We start from the raw sequence: 17,508 nt of genomic DNA, 5'->3' as shown, positions 1-17,508 counted from the left end.
TTTATTATAGTCCTGGATTGTCCCTGGTAGGAAACTCTGTCCCACCAAGTTATTATAGTTGGATTGTCCGGTAGAACTCTGTCCCACCAAGTTATTATAGCTGGATTGTCCCTGGTAGAACTCTGTCCCTAAGTTATTATAGTTGGATTGTCCCTGGTAGAACTCTGTCCCATGTTATTATAGTTGGATTGTCCCCTGTATAGAACTCTGTCCCACCAAGTTATTATAGTTGGATTGTCCCTGGTAGAACTCTGTCCCACCAAGTTATTATAGTTGGATTGTCCCTGGTAGAACTCTGTCCCATGTTATTATAGTTGGATTGTCCCTGGTAGAACTCTGTCCCACCAAGTTATTATAGCTGGATTGTCCCTGGTAGAACTCTGTCCCATGTTATTATAGTTGGATTGTCCCTGGTAGAACTCTGTCCCACCAAGTTATTATAGTTGGATTGTCCGGTAGAACTCTGTCCCACCAAGTTATTATAGTTGGATTGTCCCTGGTAGAACTCTGTCCCACCATGTTATTATAGTTGGATTGTCCCTGGTAGAACTCTGTCCCACCAAGTTATTATAGTTGGATTGTCCCTGGTAGAACTCTGTCCATGTTATTATAGTTGGATTGTCCCTGGTAGAACTCTGTCCCCCCAAGTTATTATAGCTGGATTGTCCCTGGTAGAACTCTGTCCCATGTTATTATGCTGGATTGTCCCTGGTAGAACTCTGTCCACCAAGTTATTATAGTTGGATTGTCCCTGGTAGAACTCTGTCCCACCATGTTATTATAGTTGGATTGTCCCTGGTAGAACTCTGTCCCACCAAGTTATTATAGTTGGATGTCCTGGGTAGAAACTCTGTCCCACCATGTTATTATAGTTGGATTGTCCCTGGTAGAACTCTGTCCCATGTTATTATAGTTGGATTGTCCCTGGTAGAACTCTGTCCCATGTTTATTATAGTTGGATTGTCCCTGGTAGAACTCTGTCCCACCATGTTATTATAGTTGGATTGTCCCTGGTAGAACTCTGTCCCACCATGTTATTATAGCTGGATTGTCCCTGGTAGAACTCTGTCCCAAGTTATTATAGTTGGATTGTCCCTGGTAGAACTCTGTCCCAAGTTATTATAGTTGGATTGTCCTGGTAGAACTCTGTCCCACCAGTTATTATAGTTGGATTGTCCCTGGTAGAACTCTGTCCCACCAAGTTATTATAGTTGGATTGTCCCTGGTAGAACTCTGTCCCACCAAGTTATTATTCTCTAACCGTCTCCACTCAAAGACCCTTTAACCTCCACAACGTCCTACCTCTCTACCATATTCAACATTGTAATGATACCAGGGAGTCAATCCTCCTACCTCTCTATCATATTCAACATTGTAATGATACCAGGGAGTCAATCCTCCTACCTCTCTATCATATTGAACATTGTAATGATACCAGGGAGTCAATTCACAGGGAAAGTGTGTTTTCAACCTCACCCTCTGTTTCTGTTCCTCAGTGCGCACGTCGCTGCGCACGTTGGCCCAGGGGATGTCCTCTGGCCACCAGATGGGCTTGCAGCTCTCCTTGCCCCAGCCAGGCTTGCCCCTGCCCGTCGAATACTTCAACATCTCTGGGATGAACGCTCGCAGCTGGGCCTGACCAGAGGAAACAAGATACGGGGGTGAGTGGTACACACACACACACACACACACACACACACACGTGCCTTTGACTAGGGGGAGGAAAGGTACTGATTACCTACCTGCAGCTTGCTGAGGTGGACTGGGCCCAGAAATAGGATTTCTAAAAAGGAGACCACACTGCACTGAGGTCTATCTACAGGCCAGTCTACGACTGAGGCTCCAGTCTGCCTCCCTGACTGATGAACTAACACAATCTTGGCCTAATGGCTCTGAACTTGGGTGGCACTAGATGGAAGAAACAGACTGAAACCTGGAGAGACCACCTGGACTGCGTTCTTTTGTTTTCCGCTGAAAAACATTTTACAACTTTTCTCTGTTGCCTGCCCAAATGAACAACCCCTGTTCTGGGCAGAAAACCTGAACCGCCTCAATAGTTGACACTGTAGTCTCCATCAGCTGTAGTATAACAAATGACAACATCCAGATAAACACACCCATTTTGCGCTGGCCAGATTAACCACAGTTCAATAACATGTTAACAGACTGCTGTAGACACCAGAGGAGATTCAGTGAGATTAACATGTTAACAGACTGCTGTAGACACCAGAGGAGATTCAGTGGTAGTTTTAAACCAGTTGTAGGTAGATGATGTTTCATTCATTCTCCCTACTTTTTAAGTGGTGTGCTGTACTCTGAACAGTTAGGATTGACGACTAACCACAATGAAGCCTGATTGCTTGGACTCTATATTTTACCTCTTGGGGATGTTATTCGAAAACATAATGTAAACTTTCACTGCTATGCGGATGACACACAGCTGTACATTTCAATGAAACATGGTGAAGCCCCAAAACTGCCCTCGCTAGAAGCATGTGTTTCAGACATAAGGAAGTGGATGGCTACAAACTTTCTACTATTAAACTCGGACAAAACAGAGATGCTTGTTCTAGGTCCCAAGAAACAAAGTGATCTTCTGTTGAATCTGACAATTAATCTTAATGGTTGTACAGTCGTCTCAAATAAAACTGTGAAGGACCTCGGCGTTACTCTGGACCCTGATCTCTCTTTTGAAGAACATATCAAGACCATTTCGAGGACAGCTTTTTTCCATCTACGTAACATTGCAAAAATCAGAAACTTTCTGTCCAAAATGATGCAGAAAAATTAATCCATGCTTTTGTCACTTCTAGGTTAGACTACTGCAATGCTCTATTTTCCGGCTACCCGGATAAAGCACTAAATAAACTTCAGTTAGTGCTAAATACGGCTGCTAGAATCCTGACTAGAACCAAAAATTTGATCATATTACTCCAGTGCTAGCCTCCCTACCCTGGCTTCCTGTCAAAGCAAGGGCTGATTTCAAGGTTTTACTGCTAACCTACAAAGCATTACATGGGCTTGCTCCTACCTATCTCTCTGATTTGGTCCTGCCGTACATACCTACACGTACGCTACGGTACAAGACGCAGGCCTCCTAATTGTCCCTAGAATTTCTAAAGCAAACAGCTGGAGGCAGGGCTTTCTCCTATAGAGCTCCATTTTTATGGAACGGTCTGCCTACCCATGTCAGAGACGCAAACTCGGCCTTCAACCTTTAAGTCTTTACTGAAGACTCATCTCTTCAGTGGGTCATATGATTGGAGTGTAGTCTGGCCCAGGAGTGGAAGGTGAACGAAAAGGCTCTGGAGCAACGAACCGCCCTTGCTGTCTCTGCCTGGCCGGTTCCCCTCTTTCCACTGGGATTCTCTGCCTCTAACCCTATTACAGGGCTGAGTCACTGGCTTGCTGGGGCTCTCTCATGCCGTCCCTGGAGGGGGTGCGTCACCTGAGTGGGTGTATTCACTGTTGTGGTCATCCTGTCTGGGTTGGCGCCCCCCCCCTTGGGTTGTGCCGTGGCGGAGATCTTTGTGGGCTATACTCAGCCTTGTCTCAGGATGGTAAGTTGGTGGTTGAAGATATCCCTCTAGTGGTGTGGGGGCTGTGCTTTGGCAAAGTGGGTGGGGTTATATCCTTCCTGTTTGGCCCTGTCCGGGGGTGTCCTCGGATGGGGCCACAGTGTCTCCTGACCCCTCCTGTCTCAGCCTCCAGTATTTATGCTGCAGTAAGTTTATGTGTCGGGGGGCTGGGTCAGTTTGTTATATCTGGAGTACTTCTCCTGTCCTATTCGGTGTCCTGTGTGAATCTAAGTGTGGCGTTCTCTAATTCTCTCCTTCTCTCTTTCTTTCTCTCTCTCGGAGGACCTGAAGCCCTAGGACCATGCCCCAGACTACCTGACATGATGACTCCTTGCTGTCCCCAGTCCACCTGGCCATGCTGGCTGTTCCAGTTTCCAACTGACCTGAGCCCTAGGACCATGCCCCAGGACTACCTGACATGATGACTCCTTGCTGTCCCCAGTCCACCTGGCCATGCTGCTGCTCCAGTTTCAACTTCCACCTGACTGTGCTGCTGCTCCAGTTTCAACTGTTCTGCCTTATTATTATTCGACCATGCTGGTCATTTAATGAACATTTGAACATCTTGGCCATGTTCTGTTATAATCTCCACCCGGCACAGCCAGAAGAGGACTGGCCACCACCCACAGAGCCCTGGTTCCTCTCTAGGTTTTCTTCCTAGGTATTGGCCTTTCTAGGGAGGTTTTTCCTAGCCAACCACGCGTGCTTCTACAACCTGCATTGCTTGCTGTTTGGGGTTTTAGGCTGGGTTTCTGTACAGCACTTTGAGATATCAGCTGATGTACGAAGGGCTATATAAATAAATTTGATTTGACTCATCCAAACTATTACATAAGAGGCCTCCTCATTTATTTATTCTGATTTTCCCCCTCTCCCTGGGAGACGAAGGGGGTGAACACACACACCCCCGCACGCCTTACCAGTCCCCTGTGCGTGTGGTATGTGTGTGTGTGTGTGTCTTCCCCAGCTGGGGTGGGTTTCGTCGCCATGTCCTCAGTGTCCCTGGTAATACTGGGGCGGGGTAGGGATGGGGCCACTGCAGCATCTACCCACATTGACATCACTGAGTAAATTTGGCTAAAAATAGAATCACCACACAGCTATCCAGTTTGCTCTGTGTTCTGAGAGAGTAGACAAAATGGCGGTGCCTTGACTGGCTCTGGATAGTCTGAAACATGGATAGGTAACCTCTGGTGACAACATATCACTATATAATTGTTTTTGAGAAAGCCATTTGACCCGTCTTCGTCTCCGTCCTACTGTAGTTGCAGCCAGTGAATTAGCGTTTGGAGAAACCCTCTCAAAAACAACAGAACACATATTTGTCAGAGTTTATAAAATGGAGACCGACAAACATTAGTAAACTAGTCTATGCAGGGTAGCAACAGCTATAGTAAGCTCCCCAGTGCCCTCTGTTTCTCCACCTGTAGCTGGTGAGGGGGGGGGGGGGGTGAATTGGGGGACCGATGGCCTAATTAGTGACTGTGTGTGGCGTTAACCCCCCTCCCTTTAGTCTCTAATCCGGCAGGCGATCAGCCACATTCAGCAGCCAGCCACTCCAAACCCAAAAGAGCTGTAATTATGGGCTGGCTCACCCTGGCTGGTCTCGTTGACTCACCTGCTGCCCTAGGCTCTCCAATACCACAGCCACCAGGGCCCTCTCGTGACTCCACCAAAACCCGCCAGATGAGCCTCTCCAGGGATAGTCAGCTGACTCCCCTTCCCTGGTTGTCACTCATCCCTATCCATCTTACCACCTCTTATTTGAGCCTTTCTCCTGGCACAACCATGTCTTCCACTCCACTACTATAGTTAACCTTTACATGTATACAGGTTTGTCTCATGAGATCACCTCTTTTGAAAGAAACACCTATTCAGCAGAGTAGAAGTCGACAGACTGCATCTCCACAAAACGCAACCATCTCCGTCACTCTGGCCCCAGCCAGGTGAGTGTTCCTGGGATACTGCTTTGACCTGGCTCTCCAGGTGCTCCAGAACACCCCCCCCCCCAGTGGCAAAGAACCTGGACACCCACAAATCACCTGGTTAGACAATCTGGACCCTCTCTAAAATTATCTGCCGCCATTGTTGACAACCCCTATTACCGGTCTGTTCAACCTCTCTTCCGTATCGTCTGAGATCCCTAAAGATTGGAAGAGCTGCCGCCGTCATTCCCCTCTTCAAAGGGGGGTGACACTCTAGACCCAAACTGTTACAGACCTATATCCATCCTACCTACCCTGCCTTTCTAAAGTCTTCGAAAGCCAACTTAACAAACAGATCACTGACCATTCGAATCCCAACATACCTTCTCCGCTGTGCAATCTGGTTCCCAAGGTACTAAACGATATCATAACCGCCATCGATAAAAGACAGTACTGTGCAGCCGTCTTCATCAACCTGGCCAAGGCCTTCGACTCTGTCAATCACAGCATTCTTATTGGTAGACTCAACAGCTTTGGTTTCTCAAATGACTGCCTCGCCTGGTTCACCAACTACTTCGCAGACAGAGTTCAGTGTGTAAAATCAGAGGGCCTGTAGTCCGGCCGACTCTTTTCTCTGTATATATCAACGATGTCACTCTTGCTGCGGGTGATTCCCTGATCCACCTCTACGCAGACGACACCAGTCTGTATAAATCTGGCCCTTCTTTGGACACTGTGCTAATAAACCTCCAAACGAGATTCAATGCCATACAACACTCTTTCCGTGGCCTCCAACTGCTCTTAAAACGCTAGTAAACTAAATGCATGCTTTTCAAACCGTTCGCTGCCCGCCCGACTAGCATCACTACTCTGGACGGTTCTGAATATGTGGAACTCTACAAATACCTAGGTGTCTGGCTAGACTGTAAACTTTCCTTTCAGACTCATATTAAACATCAACAATACAAAATTAAATCTAGAATCGGCTTCCTATCGCGCAACAAAGCCTCCTTCACTCACGCCGCCAAACATACCCTCGTAAATCTGACTAGCCTACCGATCCTCGACGATGTCATTTACAAAATAGCCTCCAATACTCTACTCAGCAAACTGGATGCAGTCTATCACAGTGCCATCCGTTTTGTCACCAAAGCCCCAAATACCACCCACCACTGCGACCTGTATGCTCTAGTCGGCTGGCCCTCGCTACATATTCGTCGCCAGACCCACTGGCTCCAGGTCATCTATAAGTCTTTGCTAGGTAAAGCTCCGCCTATGTCAGCTCACTGGTCACCATAACAACACCCACCCATAGCACGCACTCCAGCAGGTATATCTCACTGGTCATCCCCAAAGCCAACAGGTTTTTTCCATCTATGTAACATTGAAAAAAATCTGAAACGTTGTCCAAAAATGATGCAGAAAAAACCCATGCTTTTGTTACTTCTAGGTTAGACTACTGCAATGCTCTACTTTCTGGCTACCCGGATAAAGCACTAAATAAACTTCAGTTAGTGCTAAATACGGTTGCTAGAATCCCGACTAGAACCAAACATTTTAATATTACTCCAGTGCTAGCTTCCCTACACCAGCTTCCTGTCAAGGCAAGGGCTGATTTCAAGGTTGTACTGCTAACCTACAAAGCATTACATGGGCTTGCTCCTACCTATCTTTCCGATTTGGTCCTGCCGTACATACCTACACGTACGCTAGTCACAAGACGCAGGCCTCCTAATTGTCCCTAGAATTTCTAAGCAAACAGCTGGAGGCAGGGCTTTCTCCTATAGAGCTCCATTTTTATGGAATGGTCTGCCTACCCATGGGAGAGACGCAAACTCGGTCTCAACTTTTAAGTCTTTACTGAAGACTCATCTCTTCAGTGGGTCATATGTAGTCTGGCCCAGGAGTGTGAAGGTGAACGGAAAGACTCTGGGGCAAAGAACCACCCTTGCTGTCTCTGCCTGGCCGGTTCCCCTCTTTCCACTGGGATTCTCTGCCTCTAACCCTATTACAGGGGCTGAGTCACTGGCTTACTGGTGCTCATTCATGCCGTCCCTAGGAGGGGTGCGTCACTTGAGTGGGTTGAGTCACTGATGTGATCTTCCTGTCTTGGGTTGGGCCGTGGCAGAGATCTTTGTGGGCTATACTCAGCCTTGTCTCAGGATGGTAAGTTGGTGGTTGAAGATATCCCTCTAGTGGTGTGGGGCTGTGCTTGGCAAAGTGGGTGGGGTTATATCCTTCCTGTTTGGCCCTGTCCGGGGGTATCATCGGATGGGGGCAGTGTCTCCTGACCCCTCCTGTCTCAACCTCCAGTATTTATGCTGCAGTAGTTTGTGTCGGGGGGCTAGGGCCAGTTTGTTATATCTGGAGTACTTCTCCTGTCTTATCCGGTGTCCTGTGTGAATTTAAGTATGCTCTCTCTAATTCTCTCTTTCTCTTGGAGGACTTGAGCCCTAGGACCATGCCTCAGGACTACCTGGCATGATGACTCCTTGCTGTCCCCAGTCCACCTGGCCATGCTGCAGCTCCAGTTTCAACTGTTCTGCCTGCGGCTATGGAATCCTGACCTGTTCACCGGACGTGCTACCCTTTCCCAGACCTATTATTTGACCATGCTGGTCATTTACGAACATCTTGGCCATATTCGGTTATAATCTCCACCCGGCACAGCCAGAAGAGGACTGGTCACCCCTCATAGCCTGGTTCCTCTAGGTTTCTTCCTAGGTTTTGGCCTTTCTAGGGAGTTTTTCCTAGCCAACGTGCTTCAACACCTGCATTGCTTGCTGTTTGGGGGTTTTAGGCTGGGTTTCTGTGCAGCACTTTGAGATATCAGCTGATGTACGAAGGGATATACAGTGGGGCAAAAAAGTATTTAGTCAGCCACCAATTGTGCAAGTTCTCCCACTTAAAAAGATGAGAGGCCTGTAATTTTCATCATAGGTACACTTCAACTATGACAGACAAAACGAGAATTAAAAAAAATCCAGAAAATCACATTGTAGGATTTTTAATGAATTTATTTGCAAATTATGGTGGAAAATAAGTATTTGGTCACCTACAAACAAGCAAGATTTCTGGCTCTCACAGACATGTAACTTCTTCTTTAAAAGAGGCTCCTCTGTCCTCCACTCGTTACCTGTATTAATGTTACCTGTTTGAACTTGTTATCAGTATAAAAGACACCTGTCCACAACCTCAAACAGTCACACTCCAAACTCCACTATGGCCAAGACCAAAGAGCTGTCAAAGGACACCAGAAACAAAATTGTAGACCTGCACCAGGCTGGGAAGACTGAATCTGCAATAGGTAAGCAGCTTGGTTTGAAGAAATCAACTGTGGGAGCAATTATTAGGAAATGGAAGACATACAAGACCACTGATAATCTCCCTCGAGCTGGGGTTCCACACAAGATCTCACCCCGTGGCGTCAAAAGGATCACAAGAACGGTGAGCAAAAATCCCAGAACCACACAGGGGGGACCTAGTGAACGGGGGGGGGGGGGGGGGGCCTAGTGTCCCCCTGCTTAAGCCAGTACATGTCCAGGCCCGTCTGAAGTTTGCTAAAGAGCATTTGGATGATCCAGAAGAAGATTGGGAGAATGTCATATGGTCAGATGAAACCAAAATATAACTTTTTGGTAAGAACTCAACTTGTCGTGTTTGGAGGACAAAGAATGCTGAGTTGCATCCAAAGAACACTGAAGCATGGGGGTGGAAACATCATGCTTTGGGGCTGTTTTCTGCAAAGGGACCAGGACGGCTGATCCGTGTGAAGGAATGAATGAGGCCATGTATCCTGAGATTGAGTGAAAACCTCCTTCCATCAGCAAGGGCATTGAAGATGAAACGTGGCTGGGTCTTTCAGCATGACAATGATCCCAAACACACCGCCCCGGGCAACGAAGGAGTGGCTTCGTAAGAAGCATTTCAAGGGCCTGAAGTGGCCTAGCCAGTCTCCAGATCTCAACCCCATAGAAAATCTTTGGAGGGAGTTGAAAGTCTGTGTTGCCCAGCAACAGCCCCAAAACATCACTGCTCTAGAGGAGATCTGCATGGAGGAATGGGCCAAAATACCAGCAATAGTGTGTGAAAACCTTGTGAAGACTTACAGAAAACATTTGACCCCTGTCATTGCCAACAAAGGGTATATAAACAAAGTATTGAGATAAACTTTTGTATGTGACCAAATACTCATTTTCCACCATAATTTGCAAATCAATTCATAAAAAATCCTACAATGTGATTTTCTGGATTTTTTTCTTCTCATTTTATCTGTCATAGTTGAAGTGTACCTATGATGAAAATTACAGGCCTCTCACCTTTTTAAGTGGGAGAACTTGCACAATTGGTGGCTGACAATACTTTTTTGCCCCACTGTATATACATTTGATTTGATCACCTCCTTTGGCCGACCATTCCTTCCATTTCTCTGCTGCCAATGACTGGAACGAATCGCAAAAATTGGAGACTGATACTTCCCTCACTAACTTTAAACATCAGCTAACCGATTGCTGCAGCTGTACATAGCCCATCTGTAATTAGCCCATCCAATCTACCTACCTCATCCCCATATTGTTTTTATTTACTTTTCTGCTCTTTTGCATACCAGTATTTCTACTTGCACATCTATCACTCCAGTGTTAATTTGCTAAACTGTCATTACTTCGCTACTATGGCCTATTTATTGCCTTACCTCCTCACGCCATTTGCACACACTGTATAGACTATTTTCCTCCCATTTCTTTCTCCATTGGGTTATTGACTGTACGCTTGTTAATTCCATGTGTAACTCTGTGTTGTTTGTGTCGCACTGCTTTGCTTTATCTTGGCCAGGTCGCAGTTGTAAATGAGAACTTGTTCTCAACTGGCCAACCTGGTTAAATAAAAAAATAAAACCACCTTCCGTAACCCCAGTGTCAACCAGCTTTGGCAGAGTGAAGGCAGGCAACAGATCCTCCTCCCCTCAACTCATAAAAAAACACACAAAAACAACAACCATCGAGATTCTTCCTGGTTCTATAACGCCTGCCCCAGAGGAGACAGGATTGGCCGCTCCTCTCCCTGTGGGCCCTGTGATTGGCTGTTTCTATCCCTGCGGGCTCAGTGATTGGCTGCGTCCGTCCCCTCGTCCTGGGGTAGTGTCTCTTGAGGGCAATGTATGGTACCAAGTCTCTGATGATGACGATCCAATGACTGTGTCAGCAGTGAAGTAAACAAGCCAGCGCCACTTGGGATGATGACTACTCTGTGAGCCATCTCTGGGCTGTGTTCATTAGGGCACAGCGAAGCAAAACACTTTGGAATGGAAAAACAAAAATGAGTGCCTCTTACTTTTTGGATATGTTCAGATAGCACCTCCCTGTTTCAGTCCGCTTCGTGCCTACAGAACAGAACTCTGAATGCTGTGTCCTGGTCCACACTACTTTCTCTCACATACTGGACTGGCACCACACCCTGATAGCCAAATGGAGGATATCTGCCTCTTAAACGGGCATATCGGAAAGCCTTGTTTGGCTCATTGTGGATTCCAAATCTGTCTCATGAAAACATTAGATTACAAAATAGAATCAAATAGGATCTATAGTTCTAACGAGCAACTCATGCTGGAGAAACTAGTGGCAACTATCATCATGAGAACAGGTGAAAACCTTGACGAAATTGACCTAAAAGGGGCATTTGACCTTGAAGCACGTCATTTTCTAGCGTAGCCAACGCATGAAACCATAGTCTGAGCGGTGAAGGATTTATAACCAACTGGCTCCATCTGCTGGCCAGACGAGGGTTCTCACCTCACCCATAAACATTAATAAATATAGCTGTGTGTGTCAAGTGTATCATCTCTCTATGGGCTCACCTGTGTCATCTTGTCCACAGAGACAGGGATGCCGTCAATGGTGAGGGGGGGCAGCTCGGAGGTTAGTTCCCCCCCAGGGGGTGCGTGCTCGGCCAGGGCATTCTCCAGGTCCTCCAGGATCATGCCCTTGTACTTCCTCACCTGCAGGGAGAAGGAGGAGGGGTAGGAAAAGCATGGGTTAGTGGACGACCCAGAGCAGGGGGCAAAGGTCAAGGGAAGATTATCCCTAACCTTGTAAAAGCAGTCTGAGAACCAAACGTTGTGACATAGTGAAAATTGCAGGATAGGGCTGGGCAATATGGACTAAACCTCATATCCTGACATAGGTCAATTCATATCCCGATAACGATAGATATCACGATATAGCACATTTTCTGTCAATTCAATGAATAAATAGTTGATATAAAATGACCACACGTAAAGGCCCATTTCTTATTACATTTTGAATTAAACTCAACAAATAAAAGGTACTTACTCATATTTGATTATTTATTTTATTTAGAACCTTCGTGCAAATGTTCAATTAAGCATGAAACAAAATATAACATATTAATGTTTAAAATCAACAACAAAAAAGGTCAATAGAAAACACTTCAACTATAGTTGCAAACAAAATAAATACAGGCCTAAAATATAGGCAGTCATTGAAAATAAGAATTTGTTCTCAACTGACTTGCAGCCTTTTTAAATAAAAGTTATAAATAAATTAAATAAAAAACATATCAATTTGCATTTGGTACCTTGGGTCAAAACTCACGAAACGCCTGTTTCTGGACCGTGTAAATTGGGGCCATGTCTTTGCAGATGTAAGTTGTAACAGCAGCTGTTATCTCCTTCCATCTTCGTGATTCTTTGCCATATGCTGTGCCGCGGGCAAAAGCCTCTTGCCATGTCTGAGTCAGGGTTTGTTTTGAGCACCAGACTGTACTTTTTGGGGTCTCATCCGTACACTCTCTCCGTACTGTTTCACATGATTATTGCGTAGGTGGTAAGAGAGGTTAGTGGTGTTTAAACCTGTTGTTGGGACTGGCCTGTTTCACATGATTCTTGAGCTCCGTGTCTCTGTGCTCTGGGCCACGTTCATTCTCCTCCATGTTTGTTTGTGTTGCAAATTTCCTTCTGCAAAGCGTCATCCAATTGATGAAAAATATTGCGGCAAAGAGAGTGTGATTAGGCACAGATCTCAGATCAGAAGACAAAGCCCTTAAATACTAACCTTAACCACTAGGAAGAAAAAATGTTTGGGGGTAAATATCTGTCGACACTGATATTTTCTTCTTTTCCTTGAGGTAAAGGAAAAGCCCTCGTCGAGTGAAGACGATGTTTCAGTCTACTGCTTTCACCAATCACAGATCAGGGTTTATTTCAACCAATGAAGGACAGAAGAGCAGATGCACTGAGAAAAGTTGAACTGGGCCATTGACTTAACCCCAATGTAAGGCAGGAACAGTGAACACAAACTCCTTATATGAAACACTAACTCCCTTTCTTCTGTGTTACAGATTCAGCCAAACATTATGAGGCGTTAACACATACTCCGTGTGTGTGGGAGACGTGTGGCAGACGTGTGTCTGTGTGGGAGACGTGTGGCAGACGTGTGTCTGTGTGGCAGACGTGTGTCTGTGTGGGAGACGTGTGGCAGACGTGTGTCTGTGTGGGAGACGTGTGGCAGACGTGTGTCTGTGTGGGAGACGTGTGGCAGACGTGTGTCTGTGTGGGAGACGTGTGGCAGACGTGTGTCTGTGTGGGAGACGTGTGGCAGACGTGTGTCTGTGTGGGAGACGTGTGGCAGACGTGTGTCTGTGTGGGAGACGTGTGGCAGACGTGTGTCTGTGTGGGAGACGTGTGGCAGACGTGTGTCTGTGTGGGAGACGTGTGGCAGACGTGTGTCTGTGTGGGAGACGTGTGGCAGACGTGTGTCTGTGTGGGAGACGTGTGGCAGACGTGTGTCTGTGTGGGAGACGTGTGGCAGACGTGTGTCTGTGTGGGAGACGTGTGGCAGACGTGTGTCTGTGTGGGAGACGTGTGGCTGACGTGTGTCTGTGTGGGAGACGTGTGGCAGACGTGTGTCTGTGTGGGAGACGTGTGGCAGACGTGTGTCTGTGTGGGAGACGTGTGGCAGACGTGTGTCTGTGTGGGAGACGTGTGGCAGACGTGTGTCTGTGTGGGAGACGTGTGGCAGACGTGTGTCTGCGTGGGAGACGTGTGGCAGACGTGTGTCTGCGTGGGAGACGTGTGGCAGACATGTGTCTGCGTGAGAGACGTGTGGCAGACATGTGTCTGCGTGAGAGACGTGTGGCAGACATGTTTCCACTCACCACATTCTCCAGCGGCGCAGCACCAAACACCTTGAACAAAGCGTTGGGCTTGGAGGGAGAGATGCACAGAACTATGGCCTGTTGGCCAACTCTGGTGGTGTACTCATCCAGGGTGGCTCGCAGTTTCCTACAGACACAAAAACACCAGGAAAATCACTCAAACGTCTTTCTAGTCACGGGGACTATAAAAACAAATAGCCATGACAAATGACTGTCATTCCATACTTGGATTAAAATAAAGTACCCCCTTTCCGAAAAAACTAAATAATTACAACTAAGTAAAGTGGGATACTAGTAGGATACTGTTCAGAATGACAAGAGAAAGAGAGGCAGGAAAACAGTGCCCTAGGTGAGTTCTGGGGTCATACACTGTTTTTATTTGACCTTTATTTAACCAGGCAAGTCAGTTAAGAACAAATTCTTATTATCAATGACAGCCTAGGAACAGTGGGTTAACTGCCTGTTCAGGGGCAGAACGACAGATTTGTACCTTGTCAGCTCGGGGATTTGAACTTGCAACCTTCCGGTTACTAGTCCAATGCTCTAACCACTAGGCTACCCTGCCGTTCTGGGCCACTCACCTCAGAAGGCGTGTCTGTTGTCTCTTGCGGATGGACGGGTTGGACTCGAAGATGTGGGGCCTCTTGCGTTTCTTGCCTGTTGCTACGGCAGCAGCTGCAGCCATACCTACTGGGCCTGTGAATAGAAATAAGACAGTTGAAATGGAGCAGTTAGCATTAGTGGTCTGACAGCACCATCTGCTGGTCAGTTATGTACATTACAACATGCATATGAAAAATTAACTACTCTTTTAGGTGAGGGGATCAGTTCAAAGACTTGTCAATGTCATGTCTGAAATAAGTAGATGGGGAAAAGATTCAGAAGAGTGTAGAACCCCCAAACGCAACTTTGGACCTGGACTCCAGGTCTACTGCATTTTCTTTCACTGTTCCCCTCTAATCAGGGACCAATTTAGACCTGGGATACCAGGTGTATCCTCAATTAATGATCAGGTAGAAGAGAAAACCAGCAGGCTCCGGACCTCACCGGGTCAGAGTTGAGTACCCCTGGTGTAGATAGACATGTTATGTATAGAGCTGGTTATGATTGCCTACTCTACATGACAGGCAACCATGTCTTTCTGTTTACCACAGCATTCTGTAATTTTCATAAGGCGTGACCCTGATACAAGGGCCCCATGACCTAGCTTTGGCAGAGCAGATCCTGAATACAGTAACCTCTTCAAGACTGAGAACAAAGCGCTCATTTCACTCTGCTACTATACTGTCCTCCATCATGCCAAAGACCCCTCCTCTCATTGGCCAGGGCTCACCTGCAGCTGCCAGGTGCGCGGTCATCTCGTCATTGCCGGCCGAGTGAAGGATGTCTGAGTCATCATAGGCGTCGTCGTCAGGGGATGAGGGAGAGTCCTCGTCGGCGCTCAGCATGCTGTGATCTGTGTACGTGGCTACATGTACCTGCTGCACGGCGTGCTCCTCGATGGTGGTCATGTGTTCAGTCTGGTGAACGCTGTGGTCCTCCATGGCGTGGTGCTAGCCTCAAACACGAACTGAAGAGAATAGAAAATAACTTATTCCATTCATTTTTTTGGTGTCTCAGTATGTAACAACCTGACACCACACACACAACATGCTGGGACAGCCATAGAGAAGTGCTCCTGCCTCCTGGAGCAGAGTTGGGGTTTATGTGCTTTACGGCAATAGTTAGCACATGGGATATTGATGCAAGTAACCCAGAGACACACACGTGTCATTCAGGGGATTGTATAGGCCTACACCCACTTCTACTGTGATACTATCCCAGAAGTATGTTAACAGGGCTCAATTAAATAAAGCTTGTTATGTCAAGGGACTATATATGAAAATGTGTACTAGCTAAATTTGTGATACATGAAATAACTATTATTATTACTTTTTTGAACCTTTATTTAACTAGGCAAGTCAGTTAAGAACAAATACTTATTTTCAATGACGGCCTAGGAACAGTGGGTTAACTGCCTGTTCAGGGGCAGAACGACAGATTTGTACCTTGTCAGCTCGGGGATTTGAACTTGCAACCTTTTGGTTACTAGTCCAACGCTCTAACCACTAGGCTACCCTGCCACCCCAATATTAGTAGTAATATTGTCAGTGTAGATACATTGATGCAGTGCGTCTGTAATGTTCAATAAATGTAAATAGCATGTATAATGGCTGAGGTTGACTATATCCCAAATATGTTCATTCAAAGGCATGTATTACTTTACAACTCAAAAGGCTAATCGAGTATTGCACTGGGTGACCAATTAATGATAGATTTGGGGGTGGGAGAAGACAGGAAATGTAAAGATTAAATGTTGAATGGCTTGCATGATGCATCTTTATAAACTGTTATATAGCCCTACTATGAATTATTTGAGGGGAGAGAGGCTGCACGTAGACAGTAAGACAGACAGGGACAGGAATGAGCTGGCTAGCCAACCAGTTAGTCTTGACAAATTATCAATTGAGATTGTCTAGCTAACAGTAACTCAAAATTAGGTTGCACTGATAAGCATTCTCGGTCTCTGCGATTAAATACTGGCGAAAGATGAGACGAATGCGAGCTATATTGATAACAGACCATAGCTACTAGCTAGCTAACGCTACCATTCAATGGCGGTGGATAGACCACAACAAGCTAGCTGATTAGTGGCTAAGTTAGCAAATGTGTTTCGCTAACACTGTTTAACAGCGTTTCTGATCAAATGTTATGGTTATTTTACTAGCCATATAGTTAGCTATATGTTAGTTAGCTCCGATGGTGCTTCTAGATATGACAAGAACCATCATTAACGTTAGCTAGTATGTCAACCATAAAAACGCAGTTGGCTAGTAAATGTCCAAGACACATTTCGCTAGAGAATTAGCTGACCAAGCAGCTGTATTTAGCGACATACTGGACAATTGTGTAAAAACTAGAACAATTATTGGAATCAGAATCCAAAATATTGCATGCTAACCAAGCATCGCATGCGATTACATGTGCTGTGCACTGTTAAGCTAAAATAACGCGACTACTGTAGCACCGAACCCGCCATCTCGAGCTACAACTGTAACAATACATAACAGGCCTAGCGGCCTACATCAACACCAACGCTATTGCTGCATTATCTCGACTTATTCTCGGTGTGCGCAAAGTGTACTGTCGTCAAAAATGCCAAATATTCGTTTTTTCCGTTTTCTCATCGGTATCTAAAACAATGTGCATATTTTCGCCCCTATGCTGCCGGGTTTGTTGGTGCGGCTGCGCCGGGGCTGAAATAGCTGGAGATTGCGCGGTAGGGCACTAACCTCAGAGCGGCTGCGCTACTTCGGGCCTGCGCCGTACGATGGGCCTGGGAATCCGAGCTCTAATGGAGGACAAAGAACAGCCAGCCCGAAAACACACCGAAGCTGAAGCTCGGCGGTCCCGCTGATCTACCAGAACACCGGGCTAACCACGCCCCTTTCCAGTTAAAGATCACCGGCAAAAGTAGACTTTTCTTATTTGATAAAAAGTTAAACATATAGCAAATATTGTTCAGTATTCATTCAATATAATCCATATAGCTATGTTTATTTTGTCCGCAAAAAAATATACAGTATCGCCCCCCCCCCCCCCCCCCCCTGAAATAAGTAGTTGTTTTTATAAACATCGCTAGCAAAAACAATACACGCAATTTGAATTACATACCTACTGTACAAAATAGGATAATATCTTATTTCTAATGATGTCAACTTTAAACAGCTGCTCGTATCGACAATGTGTTTAGAGTTACCTTTCTAGCTAATAGTCTTTGTTATAGTTTACAG

The 17,508-nt window shown here is 46.1% G+C and overlaps 1 protein-coding gene across 1 annotated transcript; it reads right to left on the bottom strand.

Moving 5' to 3' along the window:
• Positions 1–1,266: 1,266 nt before the first annotated feature.
• Positions 1,267–17,139, bottom strand: LOC109876586 (nuclear respiratory factor 1-like). Its single transcript, XM_031818850.1, has 6 exons — positions 17,008–17,139; positions 15,009–15,245; positions 14,257–14,371; positions 13,676–13,802; positions 11,358–11,498; positions 1,267–1,635 (listed from the first exon to the last, which is right to left on the bottom strand). Exons 2-6 carry the CDS (start codon positions 15,217–15,219, stop codon positions 1,282–1,284), a joined length of 948 nt encoding a protein of 315 aa, XP_031674710.1. The 5' UTR covers positions 15,220–15,245; positions 17,008–17,139; the 3' UTR covers positions 1,267–1,281.
• Positions 17,140–17,508: the final 369 nt, after the last annotated feature.

The sequence above is a fragment of the Oncorhynchus kisutch genome, unplaced genomic scaffold (assembly GCF_002021735.2).
Source record: "Oncorhynchus kisutch isolate 150728-3 unplaced genomic scaffold, Okis_V2 scaffold1661, whole genome shotgun sequence".
Lineage (NCBI taxonomy): Eukaryota > Metazoa > Chordata > Actinopteri > Salmoniformes > Salmonidae > Oncorhynchus > Oncorhynchus kisutch.
Note: the sequence above shows the minus strand (reverse complement) of the source record. Positions and strands in the feature narration are given on the sequence as shown.

Excerpts from the sequence above, each read along its gene's own strand:
- LOC109876586 (XM_031818850.1), bottom strand. The coding sequence starts at position 15,219 with ATGGAGGACCACAGCGTTCACCAGACTGAACACATGACCACCATCGAG. Across the intron at positions 13,803-14,256 it reads CAACAGACACGCCTTCTGAG|GAAACTGCGAGCCACCCTGG; the intron begins GTGAGTGGCCCA and ends TTGTGTCTGTAG. Across the intron at positions 1,636-11,357 it reads CTGTGGACAAGATGACACAG|GCCCAGCTGCGAGCGTTCAT; the intron begins GTGAGCCCATAG and ends TCCTCTGGTCAG.